The sequence below is a fragment of the Monodelphis domestica genome, chromosome 2 (genome assembly GCF_027887165.1).
Source record: "Monodelphis domestica isolate mMonDom1 chromosome 2, mMonDom1.pri, whole genome shotgun sequence".
Classification (NCBI taxonomy): Eukaryota; Metazoa; Chordata; class Mammalia; order Didelphimorphia; family Didelphidae; genus Monodelphis; species Monodelphis domestica.
In genome coordinates, this window is record NC_077228.1 from 508,348,914 (window position 1) to 508,374,904 (window position 25,991).

General features: G+C 37.5%; 1 protein-coding gene across 4 annotated transcripts in view; it reads right to left on the reverse strand.

Annotated features, from left to right (window-relative positions):
* Positions 1 to 25,991, reverse strand: part of SSH2 (slingshot protein phosphatase 2) — a 264,955-nt gene that overhangs the window by 131,515 nt on the left and 107,449 nt on the right. For all 4 annotated transcript variants that reach the window (XM_056819582.1, XM_007485720.3, XM_007485719.3 and 1 more), the window contains one exon: positions 24,492 to 24,535. In XM_056819582.1, the coding sequence (XP_056675560.1) occupies positions 24,492 to 24,535 (44 nt within the window). The remainder of the gene's footprint in view (positions 1 to 24,491; positions 24,536 to 25,991) is intronic.

Below are 25,991 nucleotides of genomic sequence, written 5' to 3' on the forward strand. Positions count from 1 at the left end.
ATCATGGGCAAATCACTTTGCTTTTTGTGCCCTACTTTCTGGATCTATAAAATGGTTATAATACTTATATTTGTATCTTATGGGTTGTTATAAGGAAAGCTTTTTAGATGCCACACAAACATGCCATTATTATTTTTTGAAATTCAATAGGACTTGATCAAGGATATAAGTATGGCTCAGGTAGTTTTCTCTATTTCCCCCTATTTAAAAAAAAAGAAAATATTAATCTATTAAGGCTAGAATATGATAAATAAAACTCAAATCAATCCAAATTCTTGACAAAAATAAAATCATTAATGAAATTTATTGGACAGATTACTCTATATAGTTAGTATCAGTTCTTCACACTCCAAATTAATTCTAGATTTGAATGGGACCAAAACAGCAGAGAAAGATTTAGTTCACAATGAATGAATTATAATTAAGGAATATAATTTTCCTTCTATTATTACTATGAGTAATCACTCTAAGCACAGTTATAGCTGAAGTATATGATTAAATATATTAAGTTATTAGCCCTAACACATCTTTCTTTTACCTCGATTCTAAAGCTCTTTAGAGATGGAAACTATTTTATCTGTAATTCAAAGTGGCATATAAAAAGTATTTAAGTAATTCTTTTAAAAATTGCCTCCTTCACTGAATAAAAGAAAACAAAACTCCAACCATCTGAGTTCACATTGCACAAGGCAAACTTTTATACTCACAGAACCCAAGGGCACAACTTTCTGGACTGATGCTCAGGCCTAGGGCTAGTACAAAGATTTGAGCCAGGATTAAATGTAGCTCTCTTTTCTTGTCATTTGAAAATGCCAAACTGTGAAATCTTCTTACCCTGTCTTCACCCCAATATCATCTTCTCCTCTTCTTTAAAAATGGGGGTGGGGGGTGGGAAATAGAATTTGCAGAGTAGAGCTCATTTTGGATTGACTTCATTCATTAATAGCTTATATTTTTAAGCAAGTTCAGTTTTTGTCCAGCATAAAAAACCATGAAGGATAGATGCTGATGGTTCTCCCCATCACAAATTCTTTCCATCTAAGAGTTATCTTCATGCAGAAATGTTAATACTAGAACATGGGAAGGATTTGTGATTTTCGGTTGTCTGTAGCACACATAGTTTAAGTGACTTGCAAAGGATCATACAGTTATCAGACATAGAATTTTAATCTCAGTCTGATTAAAAAAAATTAATCAATTAATAGCCCTTACCTTCTGTGTTAGAACCAATAGTATGTATTGTTTCTAAAGCAGAAGAGCAGTAAGGGCTAGGCAATGGGGGGTTAAGTGTCTTGCCCAAGGTCACACTGCTGGGAACTGTCTGAGGCCAGATTTAAATTTAGGCCCTCTTGCCTCTAGGCTTGGCTCTCAATCCATTGTGCCACCTAGCTGCCCCCTCAATCAGTTAATTTTAAAAGACTAGGTCTTGCTATACTGCATTAATTGGAAGTATAGACCTCCTCAAGGGCCTGACTGGCATGGGGGAGGTTTGACCTACTCCATTTCCAACCTGGGCTAGTTGACTCCCTCCTAAAACTACTCCGTTCCTACCCCTTTACAGAGCAGCTTACCAGTTTGATGCTGAATTTAGAGTGAACACCTAACTAGCATAGCCTACAGTGACAGCTCAGAACTCCTGAGCTAGAGAGATTTCCCAGCCTCGATCTCCCTGGTAGCCAGGATTAAAGGTCTTCTTAATTCTAAGGAGAGCACACTATTCAATATACCACACCACACACCAGGTCATAAAATTTGCTGCAAAAGAATTTGGATCTACATTTTAAAATAAGACAATGTACTCAATCAAGGTTAAATCTAAGCCCATCCAGTGTGGAGAAAAAATCTTCAAAAAGCAATAAAAAATGAAGACCACAAATTAGAATATGTTACAAACAGTTCTTGCTTTCTGAAAGTTAACATCATGCAAATTCAGCTCCCCTGAAAGCATGCAGCAGGACCCCCAGAGTTTTGGCTCTGACAAGTAGCTGGTGCAACTGTTCTCATACTGAGCAAGGTTATCACAATATTTTCCAATAATTAATTCATATTTGCTTCTGGGTGCTATCACTTTTATTGTTTATTTATACTTTATAGTTGAATGAACTGAGGATGAACTGAGTCATACCAAAGAAGTTAGTAAAAGTGGCATGATGGCAAGCAGAAAATGAAATACAAGTTTGGGGATTCCCATTTCACTGGACCTGTTAGCAGCATCAAGCACTCTTTCATTCTGATAAATACGACCTATTAAATCTGTCTTCTACTTGAATAACTGTGAAATGCATATCTGAAGTTGAATGTAGATGATTATTCTACTTTTAACTCATGTTTAGTATGAAACATGCTTTTGAACAGCTATATTTAGGTGTTTTCACAAAGAACCTCCCTTTAAATGCAATGAATGCAAAAATCATTGAATTATGACAGATTTTCATAAGAATTCACCTTGGACCCAGCTGTGTGACCCTGGGCAAGTCACTTGACCCCCATTGCCTAGCCCTTACCACTCTTCTGCCTTGGAGCCAATACACAGATGGAAAGTAAGGGTTTAAAAAAAAAAAAAGAATTCACCTTGGAAAGCAGACATTTGATTATAAAGATATTTTATTTTACCAATTACATGTAACAACAGATTTCCACATGAGTTTTCCGAACTTATAGGATCTGAATTTTCTCCTTCCCTCCAGCTCTCCTGCCTGGAGTTGGAGACATTTAAATCTAGTATATAGAACTATCTAAAGAGCCTAAACTTCAGAAATAGATTGTTCCTACTAAGAACAACTATTTGCTCCACTGGAAAATTGTCATGTTCATAACAGATGAAAATCTTAACCTTCCGGAGCTGTACCAGATGATATATAAATTCATTTGTATATGTGAGACACTTATACTTTCCTTAAACATATAGAGAATACTATATTTTATTATATGTATATGATATTCTATTATAGCATTTTATTAATTATCCAGTGAATGAGCACACTATCTGACTTGTCTATGAAGCAGCATTCTACTTGAGTCACTAGCTTGTTAGTTTCTCTATGACTCCCAAATGTCTAGACTGCTCCCTGCACTATAAGTTCATGCTTTGACAACAGTACTCTTAAGCATTTTGGGTCACTTGGTTATATATAGAGTTCAATTTAGTGTATAATCAGAGGTCACTGCTATTTGGTGTTGTTTAAGAAAGGCATGTTGACTGACCAAGTCTCAAAGCAGCAAAAGGAATGAAATGGAATACTGTTCAAAATGTTAAATATGAAATCTACCTAGTGAAGTTAGTTATGAGCTCTGGGCTTTGCTCTCTGAATTCATAGAAATAAAATATTTAAAAAATTTAATGTGATGTGACTATATAACTGATTATATGGACCATAAAATGGAAAAAGAAATAGATCAAGTGTTTCTGTATTGAGAGCCATCTGTACCCATTTCTTAAATCACCTAAATCTTGAAGTATGGTGTGGGGAAAGGCATATAGAGGGAAGAGTTCTCTTACAATCTACCTCAGAGCCAACTAGAAACCAGGGAAATTGAGGGAGACAATAAGGGAAACCAATCTTCCCTTCAACTAACAGACTTAATGGGATTCACAATAACTGGTTGTCTCAACAATTCTAGGTGGTCGTTCTTCACTACCTCCCATCTTTTCAATTTCAGAATCATCACTTCTCCCAGGACTGGCCTGCTGTGTTCCTCTCTGAGCATTTGGCTTCAGGACAAAGCTGGTTATGGCTTCTGCATTTCTCCATGTATAATCACTTGCCCCTGTCACTCTCAAGCAGGCAGGACATCTGAACTCAAGGTCAGAAGAAGAGAAGAATCCAAGACTTCTCCTGTTTCAAGCAAGAGTTTTCCAAGACTCCTTTGACTGGAGAGGGGCAATTCCTTGCGGTACATATGCCAGGGTTATCAAAAACCAGTCCACCAGTCAGTCTCTGTCTCTGTCTCTAACTGTCCAACTCCACCCCATACCCTACCACCCCAAGTAAACAATTCAATAAGACAGGAGTGAAAACTAGGACAGAGGTAACATTTTTTTAAAGAACCAAATCATTTGATCTCTTACTGGATATTTGAATTTGAAAAGACCCTGTTGTAGTCATATCTGGCCTCATAGCAGTGAGCAATATGAGATGAATTTGTTGAGACAATGAGAATGTGAATGATGAAACAGGAAATCTGGGCTTGGGCAGACCCAGGATGACATGAAACTGGTAGTTTAATAGGAGAAAATGAGGTTGAAAGATAACAGATCTGCAATAGCATTTTAAAACAGGTTAGCTGAGGATTCCTCAAACTAAAATGGAAGGGTTTGGTGGTGAGTCAAACTTAACTGTGAACATCCTTTTTCACATGAAGAATTCAGCATCTCCATTTTGGCAGAGATTTGTGTTTTATTTGGAATCACTTAACAATTAAAAAAAATACAGTATGAGAAAAGGCACCTAATCAGCTTCATGTGATAGAAGTTGGCATTCCAACTCAGTGGCACTTTATCACATCTCTCCCATGGTTCTTACAAACCGGAAAAATTAGACTGAGGCATTATAAGGAATTCCGATGTGAATTTCTGGGCAATGATCTACAGCCTTCTCCTCCTCTAACATTTCATCATTTAAACCACAGATCAGGTCTTCAGTTTAAATCAACATGACACATAAAGAAAATATTCTAGAATTTTTATCATTTGAAATTATTTGCAATTTTCTCCCTAATACTCCTTTCCTGTACTTCCCATCAAGCTATAAAGCTGAAGCCAACATTTTTTTCCTGTCCCAGGGGATGCCAGAACAGATGTTTTATGTTGCAGAAATATGGACCAGCACCCTTTTAATGAGAGGCCCAAAGTTCTGTTTCCTCAAGATTAGAAGAATCACCTAGGAGTGCTTTGGTTATTGCTAAGCCATTCAACTAAGATGATAATAATGTGTTATTATCAAAGAATGTGTTATTTTTCTCATTTTAAAAAGGGTGGGTGGGAAGACAGGTTACTTGGTCCATTCTTCCTTCCTTGCATTGCATCTTTAGCTGCCCTTTCTAATATCAACTTGCTTTGTGATGCATTCACCGCCTAAATGCAGTTCCTTTGAGGGCTTTTGATCAAATATCTGAGATCCTCATAGAATTTACTTGGTCATGCAGAAACTTGCCTAAGAAACCTAGTTTTAGAAAAACTCTTTTGTATATAATGAAAAAAGGAGAACATCCACACACAAAAATGCATCAATTCTTATCTGCCAAAGAATTGATATTGTTTACAGGCAAAAAAAACAAAAACAAAAAAACAGAAACAGAAAATCAACAATTATGCCTTTTCAAAAGCTCCTGAATTTTTATGCTCTGTTATTTCAACCCAACTGCTGGTTTGGGGCTGGACTAAGTAACAGGAAATACCTTCTCCTCTCCCAGTATACCAGCTACTGCTCAGCTTAGGGGAAATTCCCAGTCAATAATTAACTTTACCCACTGTGGTCTGGGAACAGCATTTACTAATACAAATACAATTGCTACTGGGCAGTACATATAACATGAAGTCAGTATGTATGCTTCAGGTCACTAAAAATGAGACCTTTCATTTAGAAAGCCCAAATTCACTTAGTTCCAAGATGAGTCTACCAAAGTTGGTTCAGATTTTGTCCCTGCCAATTTTTGCCTGAAGTCCAGCCTCTTAGCTGAAGAGATTGTGAAGTGTAAGATCCGTCAGGGTTAATTTAAAAAATTACTTATCCTGCACCTCATGAAGTACAGTAGGATCTCATTATACTCGACCAATATATTCTAAGACCTTTTGCATATGATGAAAATCACGCATAATAGTGAATCCCATTATTTAATAAATACTTCTAAAGTCTACTTTTCGTAGACTTATCAGAGCTACCAGCATCACTACTGTTATACTTTGGGGACCATCATTAATAACTAAGTAAAGTTAACAAAAGAGACGCAATGCTCTGATTTGGACACAATTGGGAACAAGAGAGAACTCCAGACAAAGACTGATGTGGGAGCTAATGTTTGGCGTAAAACAAGGTAATGACTCAGGCTAACGCCTCTCTGAATGATAATGTCTATGATTGGGAGAAGTGTTATGAGACTTTATGCTGCTTGAGAACATGGTGCTGATAGGTGTTGATAGTAATTAAAATTTTTATTTTACATATTTTTCTGCCTTTATTTTTTCTATTGCCAATCATGTATATCTGAATTCTCATGTTTTAGCATAAATAGTGAGTGTGGTGTAAAACAAGGTTCTACTGTGGTTTACACTTAACAGATGCTCAGAAAGTATTTACTAAATGAATGAACCAAGGCAAACCCTGCTTTTTAGATACGACTTTCTTAAGTGTTACTAAATGCTAGTGACCACTGATAAGAAACCAAGTTGAGCCAGATATGACCTGATCATATCTGAACGGCTAGATGGTGGTGTGGATAGAGTACTAGACTTGGAATCAGGATGAGAATCTTTCTGATTTCAAATTGGCCTCAAATACTTATAGGCTGTGTGATCCTGGGCAAGTCACTATTGTTTGTCTCAGTTCCTTATCTATAAAATGAACTGGAGAAGGAAATGGCAAACCTCTCCAGAACCTTTTGTCAAGAAAATCCCATACAGTTATGAAGAGTCAGACTTGACTGAAAACAAAACACAACCCAACTGAATTTAAAGAACTTTTCACCTAGAATGAGAAACTTCCAAATCTAAATTGATTACAGATCTAAACTAAAAGAAGAAACTTAACTGGAGCTTGATAACCATCTCCTCTTTCTGGCTGCCCACAGTAGCTACTGAGAATTTCTAGCTCCCATTAAATTATAAGTCTCTTTTTGAACAATAAAAAAAAAGTGATATTAGGTTTTTGAAAACATGAAGAGAAGTACTTAGGAGTAATCAGATTCATAGTATAAAACACAGAGAAATCTAAGGCTGCAAAAAAAACAAAAAAAATAAGGAGTTTAGGAGAATAATTATACCTCAAGGATTTCTGATTTCATCACGTGGGACCCTTCCTGCAATTAGTGTATTATACTCTGTATTACTGGTTCTAATGATAAACCTCTGTGAACTTATCTAGGTACAGACATACAGTGCATTGTCTATACTTGAGGCCACTGAACTTAGTTGGGATTATCAAAAGTTGGGTTTGCTGGCACAGACTTTAAGAACACATGATCAACTCACATCATGGATCATCAGAGTAAGCATGATGATGATAATGACAATACTCTATTTTTGTCTAATGCTTGACAATTTTGAAAACACTTCCTAATATACTTTTTTTTTTTTTTTTAAACCCTTACCTTCCGTCTTGGAGTCAATACTGCGTATTGGCTCCAAGGCAGAAGAGTGGTAAGGGCTAGGCAATGGGGGTCAAGTGACTTGCCCAGGGTCACACAGCTGGGAAGTGTCTGAGGCCAGATTGGAACCTAGGACCTCTCGTCTCTAGGCCTGACTCTCAATCCACTGAGCCACCCATTCCCCCCACCCCCCAATATACTTTTGACTACTATAGAAGAGAATCTGTAACTAGTAGAGGCCAGTGAGCTTGCTTGGTTGTGATTTTTGGCAGGATTCTAGAATGGAATATTACAGGGATGGTAGAAGATCATCCAGAAAATGAAGTGGTTGTTACAAAGAGCCAGTATGACTTCCATCAAAAACAGGTCATACCAGACTAACCTTACTGCCTTCCTTTGACAGGGTTACTAAGTTGATATGCATAGTTCACAGATTTGTAGTGAAGCATTTGACTAATTAATCAAGTAAGCAAACAATTCCCAAACATTTACTAGGTGTCTACTGAGCCTGGCCTTGTGGCATGGCCCCTGCCTTCCAGGGGCTTACCTTGTGTCAGGGGTGACAACACGTAGATAAACAAGCATGTAAAACATAGGTACAAGGTAATTTTGAGAATCTGAAGTAGTTGGGGTGGGAGACACACGGCAAGCTGGGGACAGGAGAATCAGGAAAATGTTCATGGAGCAGGTAACAAAGGATTCTATGAGCTGCCTCTTAGAATAAGGTAAGGAAGGAGGACATTTCTGGCATGGAGTTGGAAAACGGAATATCCTGTGTGAAGAAAATAATGAAGACAAGGTTGTTAGGGCTATAGAGTCCTGAAAGTAGAGTAATACATAATAAAGCTATCAAGGTAGGGCAGTTCTGGTTGTAAAGAGATTTAGAGAAGTAGTTCATATTTGATCCTAAAGGTAACAGAGGGACCATGAAATTTTGTTGAGTAGAAGGGTGACTTAGAAAGATCACTTGGGAGTTGGGTGAAGGTTAGATCAGGGAGAGGAAAAACTTCTGAGGCAGAAAGAGCAATGAAGAGGTTGTTGCAACAGTCCTGACAACAAATGAGGGCCCGGATTAGGATGGTGGCCATGTGAAAAGGGGCCAGATTCAAAAGATGTTGGGGGGGGGGGGTGGCATAACAATCAACTGCATGAGAGCTGAGGGAGAAGGAATGGCTCTGAGGATGCAAACCTGAGTGACTAATGTCACAGGTTGTGTCTTTAACAGAAATAGAAAAGTGAGGAGGGGGTGGGGAGTGGGGATTTTGGGGAAAAGATTATTAGTTTTGTTTTGGACATGTTGGAATTGAGATACTTATAGGACATTCTGTTTGAAATGATCAATAGGTAGTTGGTGATGAAGGGCTGGAGCTCAGGAAAGAATAGGGCTGGATAAAGTACAGGTGGGAACCATCTGCACAGGGACCACTGCTGAGCTCTTAGGAACTGATTTAATCCTTGGGAAAGTGTGGAACGAAAAGCAAGGGCCACCTACAGGGTGCAGGATATAAAAACTAAGGAGTTGCCAGGCAGGCAGGAAGTTAGAACCAGAGAGCAGTGCCATGGAGACCAAAAGAGGAACGAATATCCAGAGGGTGATTTGGAGTGCTTAAGGACAAAAGAAGCTGGGCACAATTGTGGTAGGAAGTGGGACACCGAATCAAGTAGGGAAGAATAGAAGGATTACCTGGCTACCAGGGGGTCCAACTGAGAGTAGATAACATATTTCTAGTTGACATAGTTTGGCACCATTTAGTAGCAGTTAAGTAAGAGCAGATAAAGCAGACAGTGGGAGGAATTAAGTGTTGGGTTTAGGAAGGCACAAGAGGGAACAGGACAGTGGGTCAAGGGATTCCAGCATGGCTGTTGTTATTGTTTAGTCATGTCAGTCATATCCGGCTCCTTGTGACTCCATTTGGGATTTTCTTGGCAAAGATACTGGAGTGGTTTGCCATTTCCTTCTCTGAGCTCATAGACATATGAGGAAATGGAGGCAGACAGAAGTAATTGACTTGCCAAGGGTCATGCAGGTAGTAAGTGTCTGAGGCCACATTTGAACCTAGCTCTTATTGACAATAGGCCCAGAGCTCTATCTATTGTGCTACCTCACTGTTCACAAGCATAGAGGACAATATGATTATAAATAAATTGGTTAATTTTATAATCAAAATTAGGAAGAGAGAAAAGTAAAGACAGAAAAAAGACGATGGCCTCAGTTTAGAGGAACTGGAGGCCACTGTGATGATGAAGAAGAAAGTTTAGAAGTAGAGGTATAAGGATACAAGGCAGTGAGATTCCCCCTAAATAAAAGTCTTCAATCTGAAGCTAATAATCACTTATTGGGTATGTTATTCAAACATGTCAGAATAGATGGCCTTCCAATTCTAAAACTTTCTGATATTTGATGAGTGGCCAGGATGAGTATTAATATACCCATAAAACAACTGAAGAAACTGAGGTTCATCCAAGATAAGTGACATCTAAGGTCACAAAACGAGTAAATGGTAGAACAAACTCCAAATTCAAATTATCTGAGGGTTTAGTTGTTGGCTCTTTTTATAACATTGTGATGCTTGGATGTTCAGATTTTTTATCTGATGCCTCTTGTTGTCAATAAATTATATATAGGTGTATGCTAACCACAAAGACTTGGGGACTAACATGAGAAAGCTAAAAATGTAGCATAGAATTATACATAGAAATCATATCACATGATGCTGAATTGATCATTTGATTCAATCCATGATTATAGCAGAGTGATAAAAAAATTTGCTTAAGTCCACACCTGAAAGACAGACTGTTTAAAATTACCATCTGGTAAAGGATGTTGGGCTGAGATAAAGAATTCCTTTTTAAAGTGGAAAATCATTCATTCTTTAATTCTCTTGTACACTAGTTACCTGATGGAAGGGTCATAGATATTTCAAATGAAATTTTCCTAAGGATCTTCACTAAAAATAATCATCACAATCAACTTGTCAATTTTAGAAAATGCTGTTTAATTTGATATTATTTTTCTACCTGCCAGATGGCTTATTCATAATTCTTAAGACTCAATTATCCATGCTAACAATGAAATGAAGAGCCCAGTAATCTGGGACCACTTCTTTCTTCTTCTGCTGAGAATTTTTCAGTAGTCATTATTTCCTTTCAAAAAAGTGTGTGTGTGTAAGATGTATGCAAATAATTTTTGCAAGCATCTACTACCTATACCTACAAGTAATAGGGCATCAAAACAGAAGTTGGGGAAAACCCAGAAATTTTGTACTAAATTCAACAGTTCTTATTTCCAGGTTTATAATAAAACTTTTAAAAAGGATTGATTTGTTTTTTAGTCACCATATGGAGAAGGATAACAAATAAAGATAATTAAATGCAGCTAAAACAGCTTTAACCCAACCCATTTAAACAAATTATTGATGCTTAAAAATAAAAAAATGAATAGAGAAAAGGTCATAGAACATAGCAATGATAACAATTCTATGCTGAAGTTAAACCAATGTAAATGGCTTGCCATAATGCCTAAAAAAGCATCTTAGCAATCTTATTACATTTCAAAACTAAAAGTAGTTGACTTCCTTGCTGAGAGGGAAAAAATGACAGCCAAAGGCAACATTGGCTAATAATATAAACTGATTTATAAAAGAAAATGAAAACTTATATGCAATATCATCTCATTAAAAAATAGAAGAATAATAAGGAAAAAACACTTTAAGGAAAGCTTAGAAGATATCCAATTAAGAAAGTCATCCTGAGGGCAATATAAAGATGAATTTGGAAGGAAGATCAAATGGACAAGTGTTGGGGAAAGTCTTCAAAAAAGTTTTAATAAGAAAAATATTTTTACATTAAGAATGATGGAACTACCCATGTACTCTAACATTATATCCCCAGATAGGCTTAAGAAATGGAAAAGCCACTGAAGAAGACTAATGAACAGCAGCAGCTGGATGAGACCAAGTATATTCAAAAAGGCTACAATTTCAAAGACACTAAAACATTGATTCCTACCCCAGTCCACCCTATATCATTTAGCAAAATTTTTTTAGTATGAAAAATAAATACCAGTCCAGCAAAATACTCACATTGGCTATGTTAGGAACTGTCTGCCTCTTGTTGTCATTTAAATTTATCCCTTCTCTGGCAAGGAGAGTGGTGTTTTTATCAATGTATAAATTGTTTGCCTTGTGATCACTCTGATCTGTATTATTTCAAAGAGGTCTTCCCAGTCTTTTCTGAAGTTGTCCATTTTTTCCATTCATTATTGCACAATATTTTATTACATTTCAAAACTAAAATTTGTATAGCCATTCCCCAAAAGGACAGTCCTCCTTAGTTTCTTAAAAAAATTTTTTCTGATTACATGTTGATATAATTTTTAATATTCATTTTCTGACATTTTTCAATCCACATACTCTCCCCTCTCTCTTATCCCTCCCCCCCTCCCCAAGGAGGTAATATGATTATGATATAGGTTGTACATATATCATATGATACTAATGATTTCCACATTAGTCATGTTGTGAAACAAGACATATATTACTTTCACTAGAGAAAAATTCATGAAGGAAATAAAGTGAAGAATGTTATGTTTCAATTTGCATTTGGATTCTCTGTATGGTGGTGGATATCCTTTTTTGTCATGAGTCCCTTGGAGTTGTCTTGGATTCTTATCTTGTTGATAATACTTAAGCCATTCACAGCTGATCATCATACGTTATTGTTGTTGCTGTATAAGATGTTCTGGATTTTTTGTGACCATCTTGTTTGTCATTTCTTATGGCACAATAGTATTCTATCACAATCACATACCACAACTTGTTCAGCCATTCCCCAATTGATGGGACATCCCTTCAATTTCCAGTTCTTTGTCACCACAAAAAGAGCTGCTATAAATACTTTTGTTTAGCTAGGTTCTTTCCCCCTATCTCTGATCTCTTTGGGATACAGACTTAGTAGTGATATTGCTGGGTCAAAGGGTATGCACAGTTTGGTAGTCCTTTAGGCATGGTTTCACATTGCTCTCCAGAACAACTGCAACAATTCATAGCTCAACATTTGTATGTGTCCCAAATTTTTCCACATTCCCTCCAACATTTATCATTTTCCTATTTTCTCATGTTAGCCAAGTCTGGTGAGTATGACGTGGCGCCTCAGAGTTGTTTTAATTTCCATTTCTCTAACAGTGATTTGGAGCATTTTTTCATAACTACAGATAGTTTTAATTTCTTCATCTCAGAAGTGCCTGTTTAAATCCTTTGACCATTTGTTACTTGGGGAATGTTTTGTAGTCTTAAAAATTTGACTGTTCATTTATTTGAGAAATAAACCTTTTATCAGAGAGACTTGCCATAACAATTTTTCCTTGTTTGCCTTTTAATCTTGATCGCTTATATTTTGTTTTTGCAGAAACCTTTTAATTTAATGTAATCAAAGGTATCTATTTTACATCTCATAATGTTCTCTATGTCTTATTTTGACCTAAATTCCTTCCTTATTCATAAATCTGATAGGTGACTATTATGCATTTACCTAATTTGTTTATGGTATCTCCCTTTATTTCCAAATCATGTGTCCATTTTGACTTTACCTTGGTATATGGCATAAAGTTTTGGACTAAGTCCTCTTAGTTTCTAATTTTTGGCTACCATGAAAAGAGCTTGTTATAAATGTTTTGTCACATATAGTTTCTTTCCTCATTCCCTTATCTCCTTGGGACACAGATCTAGTAGTGGTATAACTATGTTAAAGGGTATGCATGGTTACTTTTGAGGCATGGTTCCAAATTGCTTTCAGAATGACTCAACCAATACACAGCTTTACCAACAGTGCTTTAGTATGTGTTTTCCCAGAAACCCTTCAACTTCTTCCTCTTTTGTCATTACCAATCTGATGGTGCATAATTGAAAATGTAGGGTAAAAGGAGAGAATTTCAAAGTTGCTTTAATTCGCATTTCTCTAATTATTGATGGTTTGGAATATTTTTTCATGTGGTTATTAATAGCTTAGATTTCTTCCTTTGAAAACTTCCTGTTCACATCCTTTAGCCATTTATCTGTTGGGAAATGGCTCTTAGCCTTGTAAATTTAAATCCATTCATTTTGTCTCAGATATGAGACCTTAAACAGAGAAACTTTGTGCCAAATATTTTTTCTAGTTATCTGCTTCCTTTCTAATTTTAACTATATTGGATTTGTTTGTGCAAAGAGTTTTACTTTTTTATCATCAAAATTGTCCATTTTTACATTGTATGATCTCTTTTTGATCATGAATTCTTACTATATTAATAGATTTAAATGATAATTTATTCCTTGTTTTCTTTATATTCATTTATTTATGATGTGATCTTTTATATCTAGAGGTTAGGTATCCGTTTGGAACTTTTCTTAGTATATGTTGTAAAGAATTGGTCCAACCCTAATTTCTGCCAGATTGCTGATCAGTTTTCTCAGCAGTTTTTGTTAAGGAGTGAGTTTTTCCTCCAGTAAATAGATCTTTGGGTTTATTAAGCACTATGCTATTGTGCTTGCTTATGTATGTTATGAACCTAATCTATTTCATTGATTGAACTCTATTTTTAAAAATCAATACCAAGTTGTTTTAATGATTACTACTTCTGTAGTACAGTTTGAGATCTAGTATTTTTTTTTAATACGTTCTTTCCATCTTAGAATCATGTATTGGTTCCAAAGTAGAAGAGCAGTAAAGGGCTAGGTAATGGGGATTAAGTGACTTGCCCAGGGTCACACAGCAAGGAACTGTCTGAGGCCAGATTTGAACCCAGGATCTCCTATCTCCAGGCCTGGCTCTTTATCAGCTGAGCCATCTCTCTGCCCCCTGAGAAATAGTATCAACATATTCCCTTTTCTTCTCATTCTTTTTCATTATTACCCTTTAGATTTTTGATCTTCTGTTCTTCCACATAAATTGTTATTTTTTTTTTCTATTACTATTCCTTTTGGAGTTTGGCACAGCACTGTTAGTAAATTAGGTAGTACTGTCATTTTTATTACACTGACCTGATCAACTCATGAATAATTAATGCCTCCCTGATTATTTATTATGTATTTCTGAAAGGTGTTTTATATTTGAATTCATATAGTTTCTAGAAGCATCAGTGAACAAGAGAGGAGGGCAAGATAATGACACAGGAAAAAACTCAAGACATTATTACCCCCTAAAGGTGATCAAGCAAACATTAATAACTACCCATTCATATGTACATGTACATGTACATCTTCTATCTAAAATTTCTCTGTGAATTTTCTAGATACACCTCAAGGGTATGCTTGATGAGATATTAGAAAGGAACAGAAAGGGTGTTGCAAGTGACATTTGATTATGGTAGACAATGTTTCTGTCAAAACAATTTATTGGAGAGAATACACTATCTCACTATGCTCATCATATGTTTATTATGAAAAAAGTATTTGATTCAGGGGAACAAAAGGATATCTTGAAGGTTGTCCTACAGTAACGTGCCTCTCACTGCCTATGTCAAAATTATACAAGATGTCTTTAAAGATAAGAGATAACTTTTACCAAGTGCCTCTCTCCATCCTCCAAATATTACCAAGTATTTACTTGAATACATTGTTTCCATGGATAGAAAGTAAATTCCTTGAGGGCAAGGATTATTCCAATTGTGTCTTTGAATTCCCAGAACCAGTGTATAGTAGGTATTTAATAAATGTTTATTGGTTGATTAGTTGATTAATTGGTGGTAGATTAATTAATATGTCTAATCTATAAAACTAGACATAAAACAAGAAAATATTTACCAAATGTGTTCACCACTGTCACAGAGGATATCTAGTACAGATTCCAAATTAGGGAAAGATTCCTTCTAGATATTCCTGTTTAGAGATGACACTGTGCTAATCACATTAAAGCCCAGAATAATGCAGTTTCTTAAGTGAGATTTATAATTACTCCTTGCCTCAAGCCTCTTCCCATTCCAGTTCATCCTCTAAGCAGATGCCAAAATGATTTTCCTAAAGCACAAGTCTGCCAATGTCACCCTCCTACTCAATAAACTATTGGTTTCCTCTTATCTCCAAGATCAAATATAAAGTTCCCAGGTAGGCATTTAAAGATCATGAAAACTTAGCCTGTTCTTACTTTTACCTTTTTTTTTTCAATCTTCTCAAATTTTAATCTCCTCTATATATTTTAAGGTCCAGCAACACCAGCATACTTACTATTTCATGCCCCCAGCTCTGTCTTCACCTGTACTCAGGTCTTTGCCCTGGCCTGGCCCTCATGCCTGGAATGTTCCTCCTCACCTCAGTTTCCCTGATTTCCTTCAAGACTCAGCTCAAATTTTACCTTTTTTAGGAGAAGAAGGATCCTTTATTGGATCCAGCCAGATGCTGGTGCCCTCCCCTTCTATCTACTATGTATATAGTATACTATGTAAATGGTTTATATGCATCTAGTTATTTATATATTCTCTCCCTATCTTCAACCCTCCCAGTTGAATGTGAGTTCTTTGAAGCCAGAGTGTATTTGTGCATGGCTTTTATCCCCAGGGTTTGGCACACAGTAAACACTTAATAAATGCTTTAATTAATATGCCTAAAATCTGAAAAAAGGGATGAACACTGCTTATTGTCCAAACTAGTACATACAATTAAATGGGCAATCCCAAAATGGACACTGCAAACAGAAAAGGAACTGATCTGAGAATTGAGCAGGATGGGAGTAGACTGCATTTGGGGTATTACAAAGTTCGTTTAGAGACCCCAGGCTTTCCCCTGAAACAAAAGTCTATCTTTTTAATTCCACGATTATTCAAGTGTTGGTAGATGGCTATCAGTCAAAGAATGCTATGGTTTTTGAAAAAATGAAATTAAACATCACCCATAGGGCACAGAGAAGTGTATGGTATGCAGATTGCAGCCCATAACAACCAAGGAAGCACAAGGTAGATATGATGTCACCAAAATAAAGAATATTATCTACAAGTGTATTTGAAGAAAGGAAGCTATGTCAGCCACATAGCGGGAAGAAGAGATAAAGGATTAACAACTCATGGCCTCAGAAAGGCATCCTCCAAATGTCAAATGAAAGCAAAGAAGGTCCTCAGTGCAAAGGGCAGGACCCCCACCCCCCTCCGCCTGCCAAATCTAGGGGAGGACAAGAACAAGAGGCACATAGACTGGCAGACAGAGACCAGTTGCATTCTACACCCCTGACAGGAATATCCACAACCATGAGATTCATTTGAGTTCCTAAGTCCCAAGATGACCAATAATACCACTGCAAAAACAGGGGTCATCTGTCCTAACCACTTCCAGTTCTATAGTAAGTTCACAACCAAATTATGGGAAATAGTAACAAAAACATGCTGAGCAAAGAACAAGGGTCAAATGCCATTTTAGCTGAGAGTAGTTTTCATTCAGGCGTGTGACACTTTTGCTCAACATCAGTCAGCCCTGTTTCTGGAGAAGGAATTAAGGCAGAAAAAGGACCCCCCAAGGGCAGTTTTTCATTTCCAGGATAGGTCTTTATTGGGGCGGCCGCCATTCCTAAGTCATGTAGCCAAGGCTAATTCTTAGCAGTGTCTGGTATTTGATGCTTGATCAGTCTTCTGGTTTGCACAATAAAGGGAAGGGCTTTTCTAGGAGGTGGTTTTGCAAAGCCAAGAAGTGTGGGGATGCTCTAAAGAGCAGCATCTTCAAAGGGAACCACATTATTTACTTAGGCTCTAAAAAAGGCACCTCGTTTCCTGACAATTTCTGCATTACTTGGAGTCTCCTTTCAAACCAGCCTGGAGATTTATGTCTTTCATGTCCTGATGAAAACCATGGGAAAAAGCAGAGACACCACATGCCAAAAATATGACAAAATAAGAGGTTTGGGAATGCATTCTTCTGAGACAAAGAACACTTCGCAGGAATGAGAACGCTCCTGACCATAGTGACAATAGCCTAAATGGGGGGCTCTTTGCTGGTCAAAGAGGTGTCTCAGATGCTATGTCCACATATGGGGCAGGGGAGGGAGGAGGATTCTGCACGCCCCCTCCTGGTCATACCTGGCAGGTCCCAAGGGAGATCACCGCTTTGCTACTCTGGACAAGGACTACAAATCACAACATACCAACTGATGGGAGAGAAGCAAAGCTCAATCCGCGGACAGGAGAAAAGAGGGCAGATAAGTAATCTAGGGATTCAACCCGCACCTTACCATCCCATAGACTCAAGAACTTCCTTGACTGATGAGGCCAGCACAATGCAAGGCTGGGCTCCAGTCAGAGGAGGCTCTGGGCTCTAATACCATCTCTGAAAGCTACTGGCTCTGGAAGCTTGGGCAAGTCAGGTTCATGGTGGTTTCTTCATCTGTAAAGTAGGGAGTTGGTTCCTTTCAGCTCTAGAATTATGATCCAAGAGGAAGGCTATGCAGAGTTCCAGTTTCTTATCCCTTCAGGTAATACTAGCAACTTCTATTCCAGTGACCCAAAACACTTTCTTAATTCAGGACCATAGCAATAATTTTTAATTTTCCTCCCAGATTCTTCTATTTGTCAAGAGAAAGCTATTCATTTAAAATGTCTTTCTTTCTGACAAAAATATAATAATTAGAGAGACTAGTTGCTAATATAACAACAAAGATTTACTGTACAACAGAGAATACTGCACATTTAAAGCAGGAAAAACATTACCAAGGTGGGACTAGGTGTCAGGTATAGGAAAAAATAGCTATTGATAGCCAACATAATGATAAAGTCTATGGGAATCTCATAAAACATGATGAGATTCAGGGTAGGAGGGAAAGAGGAAATAGAAGGGAGAGAGATCGAGATAATAAAGACAGAGATAGGAATTTCTAGGGAAGGAGGAATCACTATTACCATTAGGAGGATAATATTGTCTTGGACCTTTGTAAAAATCTAAATTAAGTTTCTATATTCAGAATTTTGGCTTGCCAAAAATTTAACACAGCTTGCATTAATAGGGCACTTTGAGGTCTTCAATTCACTTCACCACAAACCTGGACGGAACAGTTGTGGGAAGGAAATTCCCCTCCCCACTATGCCACTTTGTTTTGATGTCATCAATCAGTTTACCATTGAGATGTGCAGGGACAGACAAGCTCTCAGAGAAAGGAAGTTGAAACCAAGGAGACAGGAAACTGATCCCACAGGCACTGTCCTTCCCCCCCACCCCCACCCTGGGGTGCCAGGCAAATTAAGCAACTATGATTGGTTCCTGAGAACCAGGAGAACTGGGAGAGCTAGTGGGTGTAGAAAATTGCTTATAAGGAAAGACCAAGGTTCTACTCTCTCACTCTGGCACTCTTCTGGTGGATGATTGGAACCTGGAGGAACCCCTGTCAGTGGTAAGCTTCAACCCATCAAACGGCAAAGTGTTGTCAACTCTTTACCTCTTTCCTACATTTCCCTCTCTTTACTATCACTACTTTGATGTAATAAAGCTACTAGCAGCCTCATAATTTAATTTTAATTATTACATAGCAATGCAAGCATTATCATCAATCCCTATTTTAATTATTTTAATTTTAACTTTAATTTTAATTTAATTAATTTTAAAAAGTGTAAATTGAGATTCTGTAACTGGACACAGTCAATCAGCTAATATATTGTGTGAGAGTTGAATCCAGATCCACAAAAACACACATATCTTTGACCCTGATGATTGCCAATCCCCTTTATAGGGCTAAGAGAGAGAAAGAAAGAAGGGTTTGTGGAGTGAGGGAGATGAGTAAAAGAAGCAATGGTAGTGCCATCTTGTCCAGCTGAGTCTTGCTCACAGTCCTGATGCCAGCTGCAAGATGATGAACCAGCCTATATCCTGAAATTACACACCTGGCTTGCTGATTTCCTTGACCAACATTGTTCCAACAGTTAAGGCTATTTACCTTGGAGATCTGTTTCTAAGAGAAGGTCCAAATCCTACCTTGCCACCCCTGGCAAAATGCCCTTTCCCAACATTCTCTGCTAGTCCATAGAGATCAGATAATTGCTTGACCTTGAGCAAACCATTTATCCTCTCAGGGCTAGTTTTGTTGTGGGTAAAATTAAAAAAATAATAAAGCTCATAATATCTACTGAATAAGATTTTTGTGGCTTTTTTTAAAAAAAATGAAGTTATGTAAAGTGATTTACAAATATTAAAGTGAATTTAAACGTTAGCTATGACAACAGCAAAGTATTGGGCCAGGGAGGTCTGTCATTGCTCACATAATCTGTGCCAAGATCAACCTAATACAAGATTTTGTGCTCATTCCTTCCATCTCTGCATTGCCATCTCTGCTGGCTCATTTCAACCTTCTGGTTCATCACTTACAGTTATGTGCAGTTAGGTCAAGAAGATGGACAGTCAACCTTTGGGTACCTGCCCATTGTTTTCTCCCATGTTCCATTGCTTCCATACACAAATCACCTTTGACCTTCTAGGGAGTTCCTTATTTTCCATATCTTGCTGTGGCAAGGTTTTGTGCATTATGCACAATTCCTTGCACATAGTAGGCAACGAATAAACATCTATTAATTGAGTGGAATAGTTCTTTCAATTAAATGTTACATGATCATAAGCTTCTGCCTTTTCTGATTAGTTATAGAGAAGCATTCTGATTGGAGACCCCAGAGAGACAGTTTTGAATATTTAGATGTACTGCTCTTGATTCTCACAGTGCCTCTTCACTGAGAGACCTTAGAGACTAAGGCTGAATAGGTGCCATTTTGTTTACTGGTTAGTTTTTCTTCTCAGGCCAAGATGATTCAGGCAACCACCTTCTCTATGCCCAGACTAGCCAAGGTGCTCGGGGTCAGGGCTACTTCATTTTGCCAGTAGTAATCTACCACGCATATCCTCTACTATTTGGAGCTTTCTTAGGGTACAATGGCCAAGCATATCAAGCATATTAAAAAGAGAGGGAGACAAGACTGAATCAAGAAAAAAATAACTAAAAAATTTAAATGGATGAAAAATATGTTCTATTAAGAAAGGCTAAAGGAATTCAGTGGAGAGAAGAGATAAGTTTATGAGTGTCTTCCAAGACAGGCTTTACAAGAAAACCCTGACAATGACCATGAAGGACCAAAGTAGGAAGTTAATATTATAAAAGCAGAGAGGTTGATTGTGTGTGAAAAAGAACTAATAGCTCATTAGGATGATTTTAAAATGGCAGAAGTGAAGGATTCTGGAAAGAGTGATGTACATGAAGCCTGAAGTCCAGGGTTTGAATTCTGGCTCTTGGTTTTACAGATATGGAGAAATCGGCAGGCCATTTAATGTTCCTCAACTTTGTAATCTTAATCTGTAAAAAAGGGTCTAATAATATTTATATTCATAGGATTACAGAAAGGACTGGGAAAACCTTCAAGTCAGGATCCATATGTACAAAACTTGTTTATAGCAGCTCTTTTTGTGGTAGTAAAGAACTGGAAACTGAGGGGATGCCCATCAACTGCAGAATGGCTGAACAAATTGTGGTCTATGATTGTGATGGAATTTTATTGTGCTCTAGGATATGGTAAAAAGGATAGTTTCAGAAAAACCTAGGAAGCCTTATGAACTGATAGAACTCTGTTCAATGCAATCACCAACCATAGTACCAGACAACTCAATATGAAATATGCTGCTGCCCACTCCTGTCAAGGAGCTGTTGGACTAAGAGTACATATTGATACATATGCTTTTTTAAATGGGCAATGTGACAATTTGTTTTGCTTGACTATACATGTTTGTAATGAGGACTTTGTTTTTTCTTACTTCCTAAATTTGGGGAGGAGGAAAGATGGAAAGAGAATTCAGATCTGAAAAAAAACAAAAAAACTCTTAAGGTTATATATATTTCCAAAATACTTCTATCATTTCCAAAACAAAAACAAAACTGCTCAAAAACCCTTAATGGCAAAGGTACAGAAAGCATTATGTAATCTCTGTTCACTAAGATGTTGAACTTTTTTTCCTACAAAATGTCTCCTGGATCAGTTTAGACATCCTGCCCTAAATTGGAGAGGGAAAATCAAAAGATCTGTTAAGGTGTCAATAAAATTCTATGATCTAATAAGTAGCTGAACCCAAAGAAGTATTTAAAAAGCCTACTCTTTTTCCCTTTACTCAATATAATTTTCAAGTGGAAATTAGTATATATGACAGCAGAAAGACTGTTAAAATTAAAAGGTTTATCATCGAAAGTCAGTACCTTTGTCTGAGTTTGGGTTAAACAGATTTACATCAACACAGCCAGTCCTCCTGTTAATTCTGATTCAACGATCATGTGATTCCCTAGGTTGATTCTCTAGCCCAATTCCTATTCTCTCCTATCTCCATGACATGACTAGGCATCACAGGCAAGGCTATAGACTATTAAATGGAAAGCAGGAAGGATGCAAATGAATAACAGGGTTTATCTTTTCACCAATAGTGAGTCATTGTCCATCACTTGCTTTGAAATTCAGTCACTAGGTCTTCCTTGATTGCTATTCTTCAAGAAATGTCAAATACTGCTAGAGATTGAACAGTACAAAGAAGATCAGTCTGCATGGAATGATTATATTTTAAACACATCCACCATTGAACAAAGGTAGTAACTACCTTACATTAGAAAGTTCTTCCTAATTTAAGATTAAGGAAATAAATGGCATCTTATTAAAATAGGAGACTATTAGCATATCTTCTTTACTACCTAAAATTGGCTTCCTGATGTTATGATAAGCTGCTTGCCACTAAATTCCCTACCATCAACTACATCTCAATACTAATAAGATGAATTCAAGCATGCCCAATCAAAGGATATCATTTCAATTTTGGTTTACTAAGATCCTTCATAAGCTCTCAGGAAAGCTGGCTCAAACTCTTTGGAGCAGGCAAACCTATAGAATTAATGCCCAATAACTGTATGACTATACGGGGTATCTAATTGGCAGTGAAGAAGAGTTTCTAGATTAGAAATACAATTGGGAGTTGATCAGGGAATTTTCTAACCAATATCAATCAATTTTATTATATTGGTGCTAAAAAGAGAGAAGAATCAGCTTGGAAAACAATAAGAGGATAACAAAAATGTTAGTATATCTTACTGGCTTCTCCTAGCACCTTAAAAATTTGTTTTTAACATCATAGGTTAGGGTCCTTGTAAGAACATATTAGTCACATTAAATGGGAGTGGGAATATATTTAAAAGTTTGGATGGGTCATACAGATGAGCTAATAAGGTCCTCTCAGTCCAAAGAACAAACTGTACATTTGGGAAGTGATGTATTAACCATTATGTAAGAGTTGCCAACAGACGTCAAGCTCAAAGACTAGTCAGTTTACCTTGGGGAAGTGAAGGAGAGGCAGAAATGTTTTACAGAGTATCAGTCTTCACATATTTTGGATAGTAGACAATTCCAGTGTTATGTACTTGCTTATTTATGTTACGAAAGAGGAAAGTACATATACTACTGTATATGTTCTATATATTATTGTATGTCATATAATATTATTTATGTTACGTACATATATTAATGTAAAAGATAGAAAATTCAAAAAGTATGAGATAAAGAAGAAGCAATATTTTAGAGTCATTGGAGAGCTACTGAAGGGGTCAGACAGTTAGACTCAAGCTTCAGGGAATTCACTTTGGCAGTTGAGTAGATGAATTGGTATGGGGAAAAGATCTAAGGGAGGAAGACCCATTAAGAGGCCCCTGCAAATAGCTCAAGTGGGTGGAGGGGATAAGATGGATTTCAATTGGGATGATGGTCATGGGAATAAAGAGAAGGGGCTGGATGTGAGAGATGTAGAGGTAGAAACAACATATTTTAGTAACTGAGTGGATATGTAGGGTGAAGGAGAATGAGAAGTTAAGGAAGGCCTAGGTTGAAAACCCAAGTTTGGAAGAAAGGTGATAGTAAATCCCCAAAAGAAACAGCAAGGTTCAGAAGAAGGGTGGATCCAGAGGGAAAAGATCATGCAATAGCAACCCACCTGTATCTGCTCATCCTATGCTACTCATGCTAAATGAATGATGTAGGGAAGGGTGCTTACTTGCTGGCCTCTACCACAGAGTGTGGAGACCCAAAGAGCCTAATAAGGCAATGGGAGCATGGGAGTAAGAGGGGGTTTGTTATAACCTCCCCAGAGGCCCATAAAGGAAACCAGTTGTAGGAGAAGAAAGAATGAGGGAATTTTGAAAGAGGTGGGGTAATTGTATTGGCATAGAGCCAAGCTCACCATTAGTTGAGAAAGGAAGGGTAGTATGGGATATAGTGTGCTGGCAAATTTTAATAACTGGCACCCTGAAAGAAAATGTAAGAATGACACATTCTTAAGTTTAATCTGCATTAAGTATTTTCTCATCATTTCTTAAAGCTCTTCAACATAATCAACAAAACAATAAGCCAAGCTCTAATTTGTGTCATTTGCCAATTTCCAAGGTATAAACGCTCACATTAAAAATTTAACAATCTGCTCTCCTGAGCCCTCTAGCACACCCCTGGATGTGACCCATCATCCCACTTTCCAAAGTGGTTGATCATATGCTCCTCACCCCTACTTTGGAGATCAATGATTTAGAGGATACTTCTCTGGAAGTAGGAAGGATTTATTTTCTTTCTCCCTCCCTCTCTCTCTCCCTCCCTCCCTCCCTCCCTCCCTTCCTTCCTTCCTTCTTTCTTTTTTTAATTACCCAAAGCATTTTTCAGACTATAGTTTCCTCTATAGAAGTAAGCTAGACAGGTAACTAATAATGATACTCTGATCACATCTGTAATGATTATTGTTAGGTATCTAGTTACTTTGAGCAAAGTTACTGTCCAAAAGGCTCCAAGTGCAAAATAAACAGAACCACCCTTCCACTCCACCGGATCTCTGGGAAATTAGGGAAATATTTTTATACTTCAGAACCTAACAAACTGCCTTTAGACTCAGAAATGGCAGAGTTAAACAGTTCCCAAGGTTGTTTGTGGCTTCCCCACCAAAGTTCAGAAACTTTCTACACCTGTCTCAGCAACACCTGTCATTCTTCTGTGCGGAGTTTGGTTATCAGCCTTTTAAAGAATTCCATTTTACAAAGTCCATTGAAGCAGTGATTATAGATATTCCTCTTTTGTAAAGCCAATCTAAGCTAAGCTAATAAGACTAAAGAAAAACTAGAAAGGTGGGTGGGAAGGAAAGAGAAAATGGTTTCTATGGAAACTCATTCTTCATTCTGCTAGAAAATGTACTGAGCACACTCACCTCCTGGGCTGGGACCGGCATTCCTCCTCCCCACTGTCTGCCTCCTGTATGGACAGAGAAGAAAAAAAAAAACAATTACAAATCCCAAAATCTCTACCACCAGAGTCTCAATGATGCAAGCTTTATGGCTTTATGGAGGGAGAAGTTTTCACTTGGCTAAAAGGCATTTGGCATTAGGATAGAATCTGTACTTTCACCTCAGTACAGCTCCCTGGCTCAAGGAAGAGTGATTTTAACAAGCCCAGAGGGCGAAACCTAGCACCTGAACTTATTTCTGAAGGAAAATTCCATCAACAGCCCATAAACAAGTTTGACTGTCAACGGACAAAAAAGCTAAGGATTAAGTCCAAAAGCAAATGTCATGTTGCATCAAGTGGTAAACTGACATGCACTGTCAGTGAGAAGAAGAAATTTCAGCAAGGTTACCTCTTCCTGACCAATTTTTGCCTTTTTATAAGACATTTAAAGGTAGATGATCAAGTCATGGTAGGGATTCTAGGGGAAAGCAGAAGCATCTCTACCACCCCCACCCCCACACTCAAATGCCCCTTAGTTAGGGCTTAGGTAGTTCAATCCTAACATCCTATACAGGATCTTTAAGGACAAATGAGGAAACATAGGGAAAGGCATTGGTTTGCAGGTAACCATACAGTACTGCTTGTTTGCTCTCAATATGCTCGCCGTACTCTGTGCTGGGTTCTCCTTTTCCAAGGGGGACCTGGCTAAGCATGGACAGAAGAAAGGAACAGGAAAAGGTCTTATGAACACCCTGTCCTGTGTGCTGTCTCTCAAGGAAACACGGACATCTTTTCACTGCTGGAATGATGCCAATGCACCTTTAGATCCTTTCACCCCCTCCCATGGAGAGCTGAGGCCAGTTCCATCACATTCATTCCCACGCTATTTTCATTATTGTCTGCAGGCAGTACCTGAGTACAGAACAGGAATCATCTTGTCTGTCTCCTCCCATGAAAAGGAGGATACCAAAAAGATCCCAGTCCCAGAGAGCAATGAAGCCCAGGCAGAGAGAAGCCCGAACCTCTCACAGTGTAGGTTTTACTTACTAAAAATCATGATGTATAGAAACTGAAAAAGGCACTATTAAATGGGAAGTAATTTCAGAGCCACTAACCAGAACTTGGGAGAATTTGCAAGAAAGGAAATAAAAAGCTCAGAAGGAGTTGACAGAAATGTCAGATTTTTTCTATTCAAGGAAATTATAATAATCAGAAACAATTTCCTGGAATTGCACATAACTAATAGTGTCGCATTAAGGGTTATAAGTAGTTAAAAGGTCTTCACACTCCATCTACTCACTCCTAAGATGAGTAGGCCAAAAGAATATTAAAACATTTTATTTGAAATTCTTGGATGAATAAGTCCTGAAAACAATTATTATTTTTAAAATGTTTAGAATAGAAATTAGCAGTGGAAGGAAACATTCTGAGGGGGCACAAATAACCATGTCTTGGCACCTTTGAACAAAACACTTGACATTTA